Source organism: Polypterus senegalus, chromosome 2, assembly GCF_016835505.1.
Source record: "Polypterus senegalus isolate Bchr_013 chromosome 2, ASM1683550v1, whole genome shotgun sequence".
In the NCBI taxonomy this organism is placed as follows: Eukaryota; Metazoa; Chordata; class Cladistia; order Polypteriformes; family Polypteridae; genus Polypterus; species Polypterus senegalus.
The window spans coordinates 79514188-79532530 of NC_053155.1; the positions used below are offsets into that span (position 1 = coordinate 79514188).

Sequence of the window (18343 nt, forward strand, 5' to 3'; positions counted from 1 at the left end):
CAAGAAACACATCTAAACATTTATGCAAGAAAGCCAGTTGTCTGAATATTAGGTGACGTAGGAGTAGATGCTTTATCTACTTTACTTTTTGCCTAAAAAAACTTAAAATAATAATGTTTCAATATGCTCTTTTTAAGCTATTTTTTGTAAACAAATAAAGCGTGGCAAGAACATGCATTCAGGTAACACAATTTCACAAATTTTGTGCAAGAAAGACAAGTCTGTCAACTGCCTCTGGCTTTAAAGATGCCCTGTGGCAGTTCACTGTGTTGCCACCTGTGCTAAATGCTCTTTCTGAGGGTAAACTAGTGGCCTGTATGCAGAGATATTTTTTGCAAGGCGACTGAGAGTTGGAAAGATTGGTTCATGCTCTTTCCACCATGCAAGTGGGTTTGTCTCAGTGTCAATTTCAGCTGCTTGTAGGTAGGTTGAAAGTTTAGCTTCAATTTTATCTCTGTTGGACAATGTCGATAAAGATGTTGGCCTCTTAAAGAAGCTACCAAGGCTTCGCTTCTCCTTTTTGGCTGGTGGTGGTGAAGCTTCAGCTGCTTCTGAAAGTTCTCCAGCTAAGTCAGGCTGGGCACTGGTCTCATCATGTTGAAGGGTCTCCACTTCAGACGCAACTCTGTGTTTGACCTCTTCATACTTTTCCCCAGGAATGTATGATCTTTTGAAATGTGGATCCAAAGAAGAAGCAATGTCTAGTAGTTGCTGGGTGGCAGGGTCATCAAATTACTCTCTCAGATAATCAAGAATTTTGGTGTTAATTGACGTAGTGAGCTCTGTGTCTTCTGGCTGGTGAGCCAAGATGCTGGTTTGAAAAAGGTTTAGCACTGGCTTAACATAGGACTGAGCTGAGAGTGCATCTGTAAATTCCAGGAGGTGGTCTGTGGTGTTATGGGTCCACAGCTCGTTGAGCAAAGGCCATTTTAAATAAATAATCACCGCACCCGAGGTGGCTTCGTGAGGGGGTCGTTGTTGTAGCAAGCCGCGGGTCAGTTGGCGATGTGGGCTTTTCTCACCGAGTGCACAGGTGAGGAACTGCCCACAACCGTGATTGCTCCCGTGGCTAATGCTGCAGCTGCGATGGCCCCTCGCGTTATAAAAAAAGAAGCGCGAGTCGGTTTTGGGAGGATGAAAAAAAGATCAAGATCAGAGAGAAAGGAAAAGGGAGAGGAAACGAAAGAGGACGGAGGTTACCGGGAGCGAATGAGGAAGCAGGTCGGTGTGTGAGAGAGAGAGAGAGAGAGCGCGAACGAGCGCTCACGGGCAGCTGCGAGGGCCTGGGGTGTTGGGCCTCCACCCAGGCGTTGGAGTTAGATGTCGCTCCCGCTGAGCAATCAGGTAGTGGGAGTGACCAAAGGAAGGCGACTGGCCGCAGAGAAGCCACGGAAAGGCAGCGGAAGTCGGGAGACTTGGTGCTGGAATCCTCAACGTGGGCGACCTGGCCGTTGTGGGAATCCAAGTCTCTGAGGCTGGGATGAGTGCCGCCTGAAGCCAGGGTTTGGGAGGTCTCCAGTCTCGAGAGTGAGATGTAGAGGGCAGCTGCAGAGAGCGTCTCGCCTGCTGCAAAGCCCAACCAGGAGAAGCAGGTGAAACGCTAGCACAAAAGAAGGCACCGAGGTGGTTGTTGTTGTTTTTAAAAAAACTGCTCCCTAAAGAACATTTTAAACCTCTTCTTTTAAAGGATTGTTTTTTTTCTATTTTAACCTGCACGTTCTTTTAATAGATTATTTATTTAATGAAGAACTTTTGAATGAACTGCACTATTTATTTGAACACTGTTTTGTTGACTGTTTTTAATAAAAGCACTGTTGCACTTTTTGCACCACCCCTTGCTCAATTGTTTATTTGCCTTCACTGACTAGCTCACTCGGTTTCATTATCGACGGTGTTGGGTTCAAGGGTTCCCAAAATCGGATGGGAGTGTGGAGCCAGAACCTACATCGTCACAGGGTCGAATAGCTTTATCAGTTGACTCTAGTACATCTATGTCCTACCATGTAAGTGCCAGATGTCTGGTTTTCTTGTCAGATGAGAGAACTTGGGTGATGGCCCTCTCTTGTTCCAACACTCTCTGTATCATTGCTGCCCTTGACCCCTATTTTTGTATGGGATTCTGTTATGAGCTGATGGGTAGGCAGATTGAGTTCTTTCTGTGTTGCGGTCAAATCCCTTCTTTTTTTCCAGCTGAAGGAAAAACATGCAACAATTCTTTTGCATACAACAATTGCCCGTTCAATGCAGGGATCTCTCATGCTTCTCTCTAAAACCAAACACAAATTACAGTCTTATTAATTATTTACATTATTATTAATTAATAATATTTCTCATACACACTATTATTTACGTTTATTTACTGTTTCTTAGCATATTTATTATTTAATTTAACATACAGTGCATCCGGAAAGTATTCACAGCGCATCACTTTTTCCACATTTTGTTATGCTACAGCCTTATTCCAAAATGGATTAAATTCATTTTTTTCCTCAGAATTCAACACAGAACACCCCATAATGACAACGTGAAAAAAGTTTACTTGAGGTTTTTGCAAATTTATTAAAAATAAAAAAATTGAGAAAGCACGTGTAAATAAGTATTCACAGCCTTTGCCATGAAGCTCAAAATTGAGCTTGGGTGCATCCTGTTTCTCCTGATCATCCTTGAGATGTTTCTGCATCTTAATTTGAGTCCACCTGTGGTAAATTCAGTTGATTGGACATGATTTGGAAAGGCACACACCTGTCTATATAAGGTCCCACAGTTGACAGTTCATGTCAGAGCACAAACCAAGCATGAAGTCAAAGGAATTGTCTGTAGACCTCCAAGACAGGATTGTCTCGAGGCACAAATCTGGGGAAGGTTACAGAAAAATTTCTGCTGCTTTGAATGTTTCAATGAGCACAGTATCCTCCATCATCCGAAAGTGGAAGAAGTTCAAAACCACCAGGACTCTTCCTAGAGCTGGTCAGCCATCGAAACTAAGCGATCGGGGGAGACGGGCCTTAGTCAGGGAGGTGACCAAGAACCCGATGGTCACTCTGTCAGAGCTCCAGAGGTCCTCTGTAGAGAGAGGAGAACCTTCCAGAAGGACAACCATCTCTGCAGTAATCCATCAATCAGGCCTGCATGGTAGAGTGGCCAGATGGAAGCCACTCCTTAGTAAAAGGCACATGGCAGCCCACCTGGAGTTTGCCAAAAGGTACCTGAAGGACTCTCAGACCATGAGAAACAAAATTCTCTGGTCTGATGAGACAAAGATTGAACTCTTTCGTGTGAATGCCAGGCGTCACTTTGGAGGAAACCAGGCACCGCTCATCACCAGGCCAATACCATCCCTACAGTGAAGCATGGTGGTGGCAGCATTATGTTGTGTTTCAGCGGCAGGAATTGGGAAACTAGTCAGGATAAAGAGAAAGATGACTGCAGCAATGTACAGAGACATCCTGGATGAAAACCTGCTCCAGAGCGGTCTTGACCTCAGACTGGGGTGACGGTTCATCTTTCAGCAGGACAACGACCCTAAGCACACAGCCAAGATATCAAAGGAGTGGCTTCAGGACAACTCTGTGAATGACCTTGAGTGGCCCAGCCAGAGCCCAGACTTGAATCCGATTGTACATCTCTGGAGCGATCTTAAAATGTCTGTGCACCGACACTTCCCATCCAACCTGATGGAGCTTGAGAGGTGCTGCAAAGAGGAATGGGCGAAACTGGCCAAGGATAGGTGTGCCAAGCTTGTGGCATCAGATTCAAAAAGACTTGAGGCTGTAATTGCTGCCAAAGGTGCATCGACAAAGTATTGAGCAAAGGCTGTGAATACTTACGTACATGTGATTTCTCAGTTTTTTTTATTTTTAATACATTTGCAAAAACCTCAAGTAAACTTTTTTCATGTTGTCATTATGGGGTGTTGTGTGTAGAATTCTGAGGAAAAAAATGAATTGAATCCATTTTGGAATAAGGCTGTAACATAACAAAATGTGGAAAAACTGATGCGCTGTGAATACTTTCCAGATGCACTGTATTTCTCATACGTGCACACACACACTTTACATTTATTATTATAAATTTCTTATATTTATTACATGTTCTTATTTATTTTCAAACATTTCTCATACACGCACGCACTTAGTGATGGGCATTTCGGCTCTTTTTAGTGAGCCGGATAATTTTGCCCAGCTCACTAAGAATCGGCTCTTTCAGCTCCCAAACGCCTCTTCATTTTCCCACTCCAGCCTTTTATAATTTAGCCAAATTTAGCATTTTTCTGACCCATGATTAGTTGTTTGCACTTAGTGTTTCGCTACAAACACTACAGACATCGGTTCCAAAAAACGGGAATTGGCTCCCACTGTTCACTAAAAAGAGCCGGCTCAAAGAACTGTTTCGTTCGTGATCGAAACATTAGTAGCACGCACACACACGCCATACCAATCGCCAGATTCAGCCAGTGACCAAAGCACTGCAGTCTCTTCCATTTGTTCAGATCAACGGCTTTAATCACATTTGCAGAGTTATCCGTGGTAATGCACACTTGACGCGTGTCGTCTAAATTCCACAATTTAAGTGCATCTTTGAGCCCCAGCGCAATCGTTTCTCCAGTATGGTCATCTGGTGCAAATCCTGTCTGAAGACAAACGCTTCTTATCTCCCAGTTGTTAATAAAATGAACCGTTAGGGCTCATTTATACTTCACGCTCAGAACGCGTACGCGTCCGCATAATGGCTGCCACGCGTTCCCAGCGTTCATTTCACGCGTCCTCTGAGCAGGTCCTCAGAAATTAACGCGACGCGTGCGCGAGTTGCAGTACCAGCAAAAAGTCAGGGGGGCAGTGTGCTAAAAGTCGGAACGTGACGTCAGAGTCTCTGTTTACTATCTACATGTGACAGCAAGCCTTTATGGAGATCCTTCGGGGATCGATGTGCGCACTTTGCTGTTTGATGAATGGCTCAAATACAGCGCTATACATTATGTAGCCGATGTGAAGTTGCAAAAAAAAAAATAGACGGCACAAAAGATGGTATATGAGACTTTTAAAATGTATCGTGTCATTTATATATGTCTTTTTTATTTTTTAATTTTGCAACTTAACAACAGCAACATAAATGTATAGCATTATATTTGAGCCACTGAGAAAAAAATAAAGGACACGGTGAAAACGTGTACTTTGTGATTAAAGTGGAAATTTCGGCTTTAATCTCGAAATTTCCACTTTAACCTCGTAGTTTACTTTATCATTAAAGCAGACGGTCGCAAACGTCATCCCAGTTTTTAATCGCTACGAGCTTCTTGGACCTGACAGCAGGTAAAGTAAAACAATAAAAAATAGATGGCACAAAAGATGGTATGTGAGACTTTTAAAATGTATCGTGTCATTACGATCGGGAATATGTGACGCTTGAATATAAAAGCACCACGAATGCATCTGTATGTCGGCATTTTGCTTCAGCAGCGGAAAGCAGCAATAGATCGCCAAACAGAACAAATTAAATGTATGATATTCCAACTCTCTGCGCATTTAGAATCTTTAGATTTATACTTGATATCACTTTCATGATGAAATGCATTAAAATGTGTATGTTACATTTTACATATAATTTCGTTTAAATAATGAATACTGTTAATAAATACATACATGGGGGAATAATTACACACATGGGGGTGTCACAGTGGCGGAGCGATAGCACTGCTGTCTCGCAGGGAGTTGTGTTGCTGGTATTCCACACTGTGCTCCGGTTTCCTTCCAAAGATATGCAGATTTGGGGATTTGGTGCCGCTAAAATGACGCTAGTGTATGTGTGTGCCTGTATTCATTTTGCGATGAGCTAAGGCCTCGTCAAGGGGCTGTTTCTCACTCGTGCCCAATGCTTCCTGGAATGGACACATACATCCCTAGATTTATGGATTTAATCAATAAACATCCTTTTTTTGAGATATATTGCGGTAAGGTGTTATCGGAATTTAATAGGTGTTCTAGGCAATTCACAACACAGAGAAGCCGAACATGTTCTCACCACGATAATATCTCGCACTGCCACCTGGTGGATTCCTCCAGATTTACGTAAAGAACGCGCGCAAGTATAAACACTTCAACGATTGCGTAGCAGGAGCGTCCGCTGCAGCATGCGTCGCGTGAAGTATAAATGAGCCCTTAGGCTCATGTATGGTTGCATGGTACGATTAGTCCACAGATCGGATGTGGTGGAGAAGTGGCGAACATTCTGAAGCTGATTCAGAATTTTCTCCTTTACCTCGTTGTATAATTTGGTCAGCGCATCTTCGACAAAGTATTTCCGACTGGGAATTACATATTTGGGATCAATCGTTCTCAGTAGTTTCTGAAATCTGTGTTTTTTGACAGTGGCATGTTACTGCAGCTACTATTTCCTTCCATTTGGGGCTTGTTTTTTTTTATACGGTATGCAACGAGAGAACGTTGCCGCCAGCGTGATTTGTTTTGCAGCAGGGATGGGTTTTGTTGCGTTTTGAGCAGAGTTCTCGCGAAGTTTGATACATTCTTTGTACTTCGTAACATGTTTTTTTTTCAAATGATTGAAGAAGTTTGAGGTGTTGCCGCTCTTTGTTCCTACTTCCCTCTTACAAAGTTTACATATAACAGTCTTTTGTTCTGTATCATTTTGTCTAAAGCCAAACCATTTCCAAACAACGGAGGTCACATTTGTACCTTTTTTTGGCACCAAATCATCGCTGATAGCCGTACTCGTTTCTGCCTCCGTCTCCGCCATTGTTGTTACTGTTTAAGATAAGCAGGAGGCGGGGTTTAATCACAATGACTGCATTTAGGATGTTTTTCAATTAGCAGAAATAACGCACTACACACTTGTAGTGTTTAATAAAACATATTACATAATATATCGCGATAGGTTTGTTTTCAAACGATGCATTAAAAAATATTGTTCATATAGTGCCACTCGATATATTGCACAGGCCTAGAATATCCGTAGTCCTGCTCCACTGACAGACTGAGGAGATCGTTCCTCCCCCACACTATGCGACTCTTCAATTCCACCCAGGGGGGTAAATGTTAACATTATACAAAGTTGTTGTCTGTTATACCTGCATTGTTATCACTCTAATTTAATATTGGTTTTTATCAGTGTGCTGCTGCTGGAGTATGTGAATTTCCCCTTTGGGATTAATAAAGTATCTATCTATCTGTCTATCTATCTGTCTATTCGAAGGATCAACACAAACTGGTAACAGCAAATATTCCAATGAATGTTTTGATGGCTTTTCTGTTTTATTAAAGAAAGTGTTTCATTTACAGTCAATTACAGGTTTTATTGAAATTACAAGTATTATGATTTTGTTTATTTTCAATTTAGTTACAGACTGGTTTAGAAGCTAATCGGATTTTGCTGCAGTCAATTTCCCCTCCACCACCAAAGACCAAGAAAACCAAAAAGAAGAAAAACACAATTCAGGTGTGGGGCTATGTTTGCTATATTTAAAGTGCTTAAATTGTCTTTTTAAAAGTTTTATTTTATTATTTTTATTTTTTAATTCTAGAAGTCCCCACATTTATTAAACTCGCATACACAGCAGCATTATCGGTTCAGTTTGAGAGATGTTCCGTTTGTGGCAGGAAAGGTAAGTTGCGCAGAACTGTTTATTTCCTTCTAAAATGAAATGGTTTACTTGTCTTTTTGAATCCGTTAAAAAAAAAAAAAATAGAACTGGAAATTGAGGTTATGATTTAATAGAGAAATTATGAGTTAGGGGTATATGTCAGCGTTGGAAGGAGAATTGAACATGGGCAGAACGTATCTCTTAAGGTTGTTCATCAGTTATTTAATCTCACTAGCAAAAACATCTAGTAGAAAACATAAAACTGAGAATTAATGATTGATTGATTAACACTAGAATTGCCAGAGCCTACGAAAAAACTCGTAATTCTGTCCCACCTTAAACTGCTTCTTAAATCCCTTCACACCTCTCCGCCAGCGTCCTTTGTCTTCTAAATGTGCTGATAAAGAGAAGCCGGCTATTCCATCCCCCCACCAATTTAGAGCGTGCACGAACTTCAGCTTGATTGAGTATCTGGGAGTGAAGTGGAGTTTTAGAGTGGAAATAATAGAGCGTTATTTGGAACACACGCATTTCATGTCAGTTCCGTTTCTACAGTAATCTGTGTCAACACATTGTTAAAACTGAAACGTTTTTTATATTCTAGTAGTAGATGACAAAATGTAGACATAAACTATATAGTGTATGAAGCCTGAAGTCCAAATAGCAAAGAAACATTTTCACAAGAATAACACAATTGCTTTTATTCAAAATATAACTGCAGAAACAAAAAGCCGCCTTAACATGCGACATTGACAGCAGTTTATTGTAATTTCCTCCGTGGTTTAATAGACTCAGCCCCCGCTTGGGAATCAAGAGGTCACGAGTTCGATCCTGCGCCCCTCCGTTTTGAGAAGTAAACTGCTCTTAGTCTTACTGTTTTGAATAAAAGCATACATTTGATTTCAGTCTGTAACAGCCGGTGCAATTTATGATCCTTGTAAAGGTTAGCTTTTTTTTTAATTCACTTTTCATTCTCTCAGTCGCGTTCAGAATCAATCCATACAACCCCATCTGACACGGCTGTTTTCACTAAAGGCGCTATAGCTCTGCAGTGTACCACGATGCATACTAACGCCAACCCAACCCAATCCACCCCCTACCCCCCGCATTCCCAGGGTTCAGACAAACGCTGGCGAAGCTGCCTTCTTCGTATCTCACCGTCACTTGCTTTTCTTTTTATTCAGTTTTATTGAGTGTTCCTGCCAGTCCCGCATGTTGCTGTATGCTGTTTCTTTTGTACTCCAGGACATGCAGAGGAAAGAATGGTAAAGACCAGTAACTTCGGCGCTATATGCAATCATCAGACACTCCCCATCTGCCCGTGTCGTTCAAACACAGGAACATATATTGGTGTAAAAGTATAACAAAAGTGCACTTTTATTCAAGTGCACTTTTTCCATCGCCTTTTCCTGTAAGAAGCAATGTACACACTTCTCTCTATGCTGTGGTTTCTATTACACACCTGAAAGAAAGAGACAATACATGTGAAAATATCCAGCATACAGCAACATGCGGGACTGGCAGGAACACTCAATAAAACTGAATAAAAAGAAAATCAAGTGACGGTGAGATACGAAGAAGGCAGCTTGCCAGCGTCTGTGTGTCAGAACCGGTGGGGGCGTTAGTATGCATCGTGGTACAACGCAGAGCTATAGCGCGTCTGTATTCTGTTTCTTTTGTACTCCAGGGCATGCAGAGGAGAGAATAGTAAAGAGCAGTAAGTTCGGCGCTATATGCAATCATCAGACACTCCCCATCTGCCCGTTGTTTTGTTATACTTTTCAATACTTTTATACTGCTCAAGCGGGCATGCTCAAAAATACATGTAATGCCACGAAAAGTGCACGCAGACACTTCATTTCAAACAAAACAAGTGCACTTTTATTCAAAACTACCTGTATAACCGAAGAAAAAAGAAAGCAAGTTACAGTAGGCGATTGATACGACAGCTTGCATGGTGCAATGCTAAGAAGTGCAGATTTTCATTCCGTGCTATATAAAATCATCACATTCAAATATTAACAGTTCCCACACACCCAAGGACCGTCCTTCCTACATTTACGACACGTTACTTGTTGCCGTGTACACACCTCTCTGTGCTATGGTTTCTATTACACTGAATGAGCACCTGACACTGTACTTTCTTCCCTGGGGAAGGTCCGCATCAGAGAATTTCCAGTTCCTGCATAAATTCACACCCGATCTGACGCTGTTCGTTTTCAAATAATATTGCATTAGTGCGATTATATTTTCACATATATTGTCTCTTTCTTTCAGGTGTGTAATAGAAACCACAGCATAGAGAGAAGTGTGTACATTGCTTCTTACAGGAAAAGGCGATGGAAAAAGTGCACTTGAATAAAAGTGCACTTTTGTTATACTTTTACACCAATATATGTTCCTGTGTTTGAGCGACACGGGCAGATGGGGAGTGTCTGATGATTGCATATAGCGCCGGTTACTGGTCTTTACCATTCTTTCCTCTGCATGTCCTGGAGTACAAAAGAAACAGAATACAGCAACATGCGGGGACTGGCAGGAACACTCAATAAAACTGAATAAAAAGAAAAGCAAGTGACGGTGAGATACGAAGAAGGCAGCTTCACCAGCGTTTGTGTGTCAGAACCGGGTGGGGGGTTGGCGTTAGTATGCATCGTGGTACACTGCAGAGCTATAGCGCGTCTTTAGTGAAAACAGCCGTGTCAGATGGGGTTGTATGGATTGATTCTGAACGCGACTGAGAGAATGAAAAGTGAATAAAAAAAAAGCTAACCTTTACAAGGATCATAAATTGCACCGGCTGTTACAGACTGAAATCAAATGTATGCTTTTATTCTAAAACAGTAAGACTAAGAGCAGTTTACTTCTCAAAACGGAGGGGCGCAGGATCGAACTCGTGACCTCTTGATTCCCAAGCGGGGGCTGAGTCTATTGAACCACGGAGGCAGTTACATTAAACTGCTGTCAATGTCGCATGTTAAGGCGGCTTTTTGTTTCTGCAGTTATATTTTGAATAAAAGCGCAATTGTGTTATTCTTGTGAAAATGTTTCTTTGCTATTTGGACTTCAGGCTTCATACATTATATAGTTTATGCCTACATTTTGTCATCTACTACTAGAATATAAAAAACGTTTCTGTTTTAACAATGTGTTGACACAGATTACTGTAGAAACGGAACAGACATGAAATGCGTGTGTTCCAAACAACGATCTATTATTTCCACTCTAAAACTCCACTTCACTCCCAGATACTCAATCAAGGCATGAGCTGAGAGAAGTTCGTGCACGTTCTAAATTGGTGGGGGGATGGAATAGCCGGCTGCTCCAAGCTTCTCTTTATCAGCACATTTAGAAGACAAAGGACGCTGGCGGAGAGGTGTGAAGGGATTTAAGAAGCGATTTAAGGTGGGACGGAATTACGAGTTTTTCGTAGGCTCTGGTAATTCTAGTGTTAAAATGGAATTTCAGATTTTCAGTCATGTGATACATACTCTGATATGTGAACACATTAAATGATGTTTTGAAATGTGTAGCACAGACATCCTATAGATGTTTTGTTCTATTGTTTATTGTTTAGATGACATGTTCAAATGAGGCATTTTATATAATTTGATTTATCTTACACCTCAATGTATGAAGAAGAAGTAATGAACAAGCATTGAGTTATCCTCCTTCAGGTTTCTAGGTAGTAGTGTACAGAGCCAAGGTAAATTATAGAGTTATCTTTTTTTTTTTTTTTTTTTTTTGTTCAAGAGTCTGCTTGTGTATTGTTTCTTCCAGTTCAATCTTAACTGTCAGTCTTGTTTGGAATATATGCTTGTTGCCGTTTGTTAATTGAACAATTTTTAAATATGAATTGTGTAATGAATTTCTTTTAATTTAATTTCCTGATATCACTCTCCAAAGGTCTTGATGAAGGTGTGTGTGTGTGTGTGTGTGTGTGTGTGTATGTGTATAGATATATAAAATTTATATATTAGGGCTGTCAAAGTAAATGCATTAAAGTAAGCAGTTTTCCAAAATATAATGCATTTTATTTTCTTAATCGTGCGAATCGACACTCCTTGCCAATAGATTTCAAACTGTGGTGAGGTTAACATTATTAAAACAAGTCAATTCCAATTTAAAACATTTTTAAATTGCTTAAGTGTTCAATAAACATACAGGTAATTGAAAATGTTCTTCAGTCTTTACATAAAAGTAATTCTATATCAATATAGCGATACTTGAGAGCATCAGTTGGTACACAAAAAGTAGTCAGGTGGTATGCAAGGGAAAAAACGGAGTCCCCATGCTAATCTGTGGTTCGATTCCCATGCTGCATCTCACAGTGCTCCTGCTAAGAAACTCCACTCTTTTCCCCTCCCCGTCTCCATTGGCCATGTCAAATCAAAGTACCATGTAAGTAACTGAAGTGTTTTTGTTTTGTATACAGTATTCATAGTTGTTTTTTTTTTTTTTGGGTGCCAAGAGCTAATATTGGAAGTTATAGTGGTTAAGGCTTTGTACCTAGAACTTCAAACCATAATGTTGTGGGTTCATATCATGCTAATGACACTGTGTGACCATGAGCAAGTCACTTCACCTGCCTGTGCTCCAATTGGAAACAAAAAAGGAGCATAAGTAATATTGATGAGTGAACGCTGCACAGTTTGCTTCACTGTGAGCTTGGTGAAATTCTGAAAATGTTCAGGAACTTCGCTGAACTCCACAAAATGCATTTAAGTCAATCAGGAAGAAGGGATTGAACTAGTTTTGACTGGGGTATAATAGTGCAAAGCTGTTTTAATTACCCATTGACCAAAATGTCATCTGAGTTGTGAGGCAGCAATGCTAACCACTGTGCCATTGCACCTCAAGCAACAAAAGACATGGATGGAACAATAACCTCAAGCTAGCAAGTAGTAAACAAATTACACAATAGCAGTCACATGCTTTAGATCCCCTCAGTTTTCCTGACTTTTCATCAAATGTAATCTGTTGAAATGCAATGACCTAAAATGGTTAAAAGGTAAGCAATAAACAGCCAGAGGTTTGAATTTAAAGTTTAGGTTAGCAAAAACTGAAAAAAGAAATATAATATTACAAATGGGCATTCTTCAGGAAACAACTAATATGTTACAACCTGTAGATGTTCTGCAGAGATTAAAGTAAATTAGGCCTTGTAAGTTGAAGCAAAACAATTTGCACAGGTATCCCAACTTCTGTTGATTACTTAAAAACCCTGTGTCTGTCTTAAAGCAGAGTTGGAACAGACTGTTACTACACTGTCTGAAGTACTAGGTGGACAATACTCCAGTGATAATGGCAAGAAAAGAAGAATTAACAAACAAAATGAGTCCAAGTATTATCACCCTTAGAAGTGTTGGCCTTTGATTTTTATTTATTTATCTTTTTTGCAATTTCTCTAAATGAAAGTGCCAGTAAGTACAATGTCCTACACAATCCAAATGCAATTGGAAATTGGAAGAAACTCTGATAGGAAGAGACCCAAAGTCACAACCCAATCAGAAGACAAGTTTCTCAGGTTCACCAGCTTGCATGAGAGGTGCCTCACAACACAATAGGTTCAAGCACAGCTTGACAGTAGTCAAAAAAAAGCAGGTCTTAGTTTCTACTTTGAAGAGGAGACTTTGTGTCACAGGTTTGACAGGGCGAGTAGCAGTAAGAAATCCATTCATTAAAGGACAAAATAGGGCCTTGAAATACCGGCAGTGGACAACTGCAGACTGGACAAAGTCTCCTCTGCACAGTAGAAACTGACACTTGGGTTTTGACCACTGTTAAGGTGTGCTTGAAGCTGATGTGCTGTGAATGAAAGGCCTACACGTCTAAGGGTAATAATAATTGTGCTCATGGAATTCCAGTTTTTGTTAACACATTAGCCATGTGACAATCGGCAGCTGTCTAGTTCCATTGCTAGAAGTGATGACCTAACTGCAGCTGGAATGTCTTTTTAGTTTCTAGTCTGTTGGAGATGCTTTGCACTTTTTTTCTTCCACAAAGAAGATTGAAATATCTTGTAAATAGTAGTAAATCTTTCCTTATTATTTCACAGGTTTATGTGCGTTTTATTTTTCAGGGAGGTGGAATGCTCCTTTTAAGGTTTACTTTGCATGGTAGCTCATTAGCCATGCAGTGCCGCACTGCACAGGGATCAGTGTTATGAGGGGGTGCTGAAAAATTCCAACTCCAACCAACTTCCTAAATTCAGATTGTTATTTTGTAAAGTGTAAATTTGCAGCTGTTTGTACCTATGTTTTGACATTGTTTCAGATCATTGAGTGAATCATGTCAATGAAAATTGTGGAATTTTTAAATGTGGAACTCTGAGCTGTCATTAAGTTCCTATTCCTGCAGAAGAAAACTCCAAAGGAAATCCATGAATGTATGATGCAAAAAGTGAGTGGCAAGTGTCCATCGTATTTCGCTGCAAACTTTCTGATTTTTTTTTTTTTAAACAATTGCTGAGACCCTACACATATCCAGGGAATGCATTTATAATCCTTGAGAGCTCAGTATGCTGAAGCTGATGGCCAGGTAGGAGCCTGAATGTTTGAATACTAATAAGCAACAACATCGAGTGAACAATTCCAATTTGATTTTGTGGCATTTTCAGCGAGCGTGTGGCAACATTTTAGACTAATAACTGTTGATAAAAAATGGTTACACCACTGTGACCATGAGACAAAACAACAATCCATGCAATGGTGGCACTCAAGTACTGCAAGGCCAAAGAAATTCAAAACCCAAACGTTAGCAGGAAAGGTCATGGCTGCAGTGTTTTGGGATTAGGAAGAATCTGTCTCTTTTTTCTGTCCTCCCTGGCCATTGCACCTTACTTTATTCTTTGTTAATTAGTATTATCTATCTTGTAAAGCACTTTGAGCTGTGTAATTTGTATGAAAACATGCTATATAAATAAATTATGTTGTTGTTGTCTTCCGAGGGGCCAAACAGTTGATACAGAATACCGCTTTAGCTTGCTGTACTGATTAAATGAGGCATTGAAAGAAAAAAGAGGAAAGCTGCGGAAAGGAGTTCAGTTTTTTCAAAACAATGCAACTGCTCACAAGGCTGGAAAGACAATGAATGTTTTGATGAAGTTGGGGTTTGACTGCATAGGCCATCCACCCAGTTTGAAACAGTTTATTTTCGAGTGGTTCGGAGGTGAGAGGAGTAGTTATTTCAGTGACCAGACATCAGACTTTTTTTGGAAGGGTTACATAGTGTGTTGAACTTTAGGGTAAATATATTGAATAATTTCATGGCTAAATGTCATTCTCTTCTTGGTTGGGCATAGTATTTTTCGGCACCCCCATTGTGTGTGTGTGTGTGTGTCTGTATATGTATATATAAAATATAGTGCCCCCCCACTATTATTGGAACCCCTTGTAAAAAGTAGTAAGACGGGTTACAAAAAAATCACTGCTGACGAACCATCATCTTGCACTGAAAAAATGAGAACATATGACTTTTAATTGAAACAAGTTCATTCAAAGAAAAACAAAGCCCTCATCAGGAAATACATATTTTTAACAAGAACACATGTGCCACAATTGTTGACACCCTTGGAAATGAATGTGAAACTATGTAACTGAAGCATGATTTACATTTAAATTGGGCATTAAGTTGATTGGAATGTATAGGAACTGTCATTTTTTTTCAGTGCAAGATGACGGGTCTTCAAGAAACAGTGAATTCTTTCTAACCCTTATTAATTTTTACAAGGAGTGCCAATGATAGTGGAGGGCACTGTGTGTGTGTGTGTGTGTGTGTGTGTGTGTATATATATCTTATCTATCTATATATATATCTATCTATCTATATATATATACAGTAATCCCTCCTCGATCGCGGGGGTTGCGTTCCAGACCCCCCGCGATAGGTGAAAATCCGCGAAGTAGAAACCATATGTTTCTATGGTTATTTTTATATATTTTAAGCCCTTATAAACTCTCCCACACTGTTTATAAATATTCCCCGCAGAGTTATACAGCATAATCCCTTTGTATTCTCTTAGATATTAGGTAAGATTCATTGAAATTATGTATATAAACACACTGTTTATATACAGTAAAACCTAAATATTATTTTAAAGATATTGAGTGTCTCCGATATCACATGTTACAGCCATTACGATAGACATGCCACCAGCAATAAATACGTACAATGCAACAAAAATAGTATACAGTAAATGTGTGTGTACAGTGACACTAAACGCATTACATGTACTAAGTACTGTAAGTAGAAAATTAATTATGGTTACTCACCAACAATGACACAATGACTTGTCCGATAACAATGAGTTTTATTTTACTGCACAACAAAGGAGAGCAGCCCTTAAAGGAGCCACTTCAGGCGATTGTGTAGCACTGCCATTGTTCTTCTTCTGGCAGCCTTCAATCCAAATCCCTAAAGCAGATTCCATCCAGACTACTGCCTTATTACATCCACTTACAACTTGTTCTGCACCCTGGTTAAAAGGACACTGCGGCCGTAGATCTTATATTCCTTTCCTACTTTTTAAATAAAAAGAATCGTAGCCTTCAACAAATCCAAAGCGTTTACCTTTTCGCAATCGTTAACATCTTCCGTTTGCGCTTGGGCACAGCCCCTGAAGCAGTAGCAGATCGTTTTGAAGCCATAATGAAGGGCTTGACTATGCACAAAGATAAACACAAAAGAGCACAACTCTTTACACAGTAAAACACGTTGATGCTGAATGAGCGAGACGAGACTTCCTGGTTAACCCTGCATTCAGCAGGCAGGAACTTAACTGCGTGCTCTGATTGGTTAGTTTCTCAGTCATCCGCCAATAGCGTCCCTTGTATGAAATCAACTGGGCAAACCAACTGAGGAAGCATGTACAGGAAGTAAAAAGACACATTGTCCGCAGAACCGCGAAGCAGCGAAAAATCCACGTTATATATTTAGTTATGCTTTCATATAAAATCCAGCGATAGAGCGAAACCGCGAAAGTCAAAGCGCGATATAGCGAGAGATTACTGTATATCTATATATATATATATATATATATATATATATATATATATATATATATATATATATATATATATCTATATAAACTGCTTAAAAAAATTAAAGGAACACTTTGAAAAAGCATCAGATCTCAATGGGAAAAAGAAATCCTCCTGGATATCTATACTGATATAGACTGGGTAATGTGTTAGGAACGAAAGGATGCCACATCGTTTGATGGAAATGAAAATGATCAACCTACAGAGCCCTGAATTCAAAGACGACCCAAAAATCAGAGTGAAAAAATTATGTGTCAGGCTAGTCCATTTTGCCAAAATTTAATTGCAGCAACTCAAGGCCTCAAGGCACTTTGTATGGCCCCTGTGTTCTTGTATACATGCTTGACAACATCGGTGCATGCTTCTAATGAGATGACAGATGGTGTTGTGGGGGATCTCCTCCCAGATCTGGACCAGGGCATCACTGAGCTCCTGGACAGTCTGAGGTGCAACCTGGTGGCATTGGATGGACCAAAACATAATGTCCCAGAGGTGTTCTATTGGATTTAGGTCAGGAAAGTGTGGTGGCCAGTCAATGGTATCAATTCCTTCATCCTCCAGGAACTGCCTGCATACTCTCACCACATGAGGCCAGGAATTGTCGTGCACCAGGAGCCACTGTACCAGCATAGGGTCTGACAATGGGTCCAAAGATTTCATCCTGATACCTAATGGCCGCCAAGGTGCCTTTGTCAAGCCTGTAGTGGTCTGTGTAACCCTCCATGAATATGCCTCCCCAGACAATCATTAACCCACCACCAAACTGCTCATGCTGAATGATGTCACAGGCAGCATAATGTTCTCCATGGCTTCTCCAGACCCTTTCACTTCTGTCACGTGCTCAGGGTGAACCTGCTCTCATCTGTAAAAACACAGGGCACCAGTGGTGCATCTGCCAATTCTGGTATTCTATGGCGAATGCCAATCGAGCTGCATGCTGCTGGGCAGTGAGCTCAGGGCCCATTAGAGGACATGGGGCCCTTGGGTCACCCTCATGAAGTCTTTCTGGTTGTTTGGTCAGAGACATTCACACCAGTGGCCTGCTGGAGGTCATTTTGTAGGGCTCTGGCAGTGCTCATCCTGTTCCTCCTTGCCCAAAGGAGCAGATACTGGTCCTGCTGATGGGTTATGGACCTTCTATGGCCCTCTCCAGCTCTCCTAGAGTAACTGCTTGTCTCCTAGAATCTCCTCCATGCCCTTGAGACTGTGCAGGGAGACACAGCAAACCTTCCGGCAATGACACGTATTGATGTGCCATCCTGGAGAAGTTGGACTACCTGTGCAACCTCTGTAGGGTCCAGGTATCGCCTCATGCTACCAGCAGTGACACTGACTGTAGCCAAATGCAAAACTAGTGAAGAAACAGTCAGAAAAGATGAGGAGGGAAAAATGTCAGTGGCCTCCACCTGTTAAACCATTCCTGTTTTGGGGGTCATCTCATTGTTGCCCCTCTAGTGCATCTGTTGTTAATTTCATTAACACCACAGGAGCTGAAACTGATTAACAACCCCCTCTGCTACTTAACTGACCAGATTAATATCCCATAAGTTTCATTGACTTTACGCTATACTCTGATTAAAAAGTGTTCCTTTAATTCTTTTGAGCAGTATCTATCTATCTATCTATATATATATATATATATATATCTATATATATATATCTATATATATATATCTATATATATATATCTATATATATATCTATATCT

The 18343-nt window shown here is 40.4% G+C and overlaps 1 protein-coding gene across 1 annotated transcript in view; it reads left to right on the forward strand.

Annotated features, from left to right (window-relative positions):
• cep57 (centrosomal protein 57) overlaps positions 1-18343 on the forward strand; it is a 41154-nt gene that overhangs the window by 13341 nt on the left and 9470 nt on the right. Inside the window, exons 7-8 of the mRNA XM_039744073.1 lie at positions 7351-7449; positions 7535-7615. Coding sequence (XP_039600007.1) covers positions 7351-7449; positions 7535-7615 — 180 coding nt within the window. The remainder of the gene's footprint in view (positions 1-7350; positions 7450-7534; positions 7616-18343) is intronic.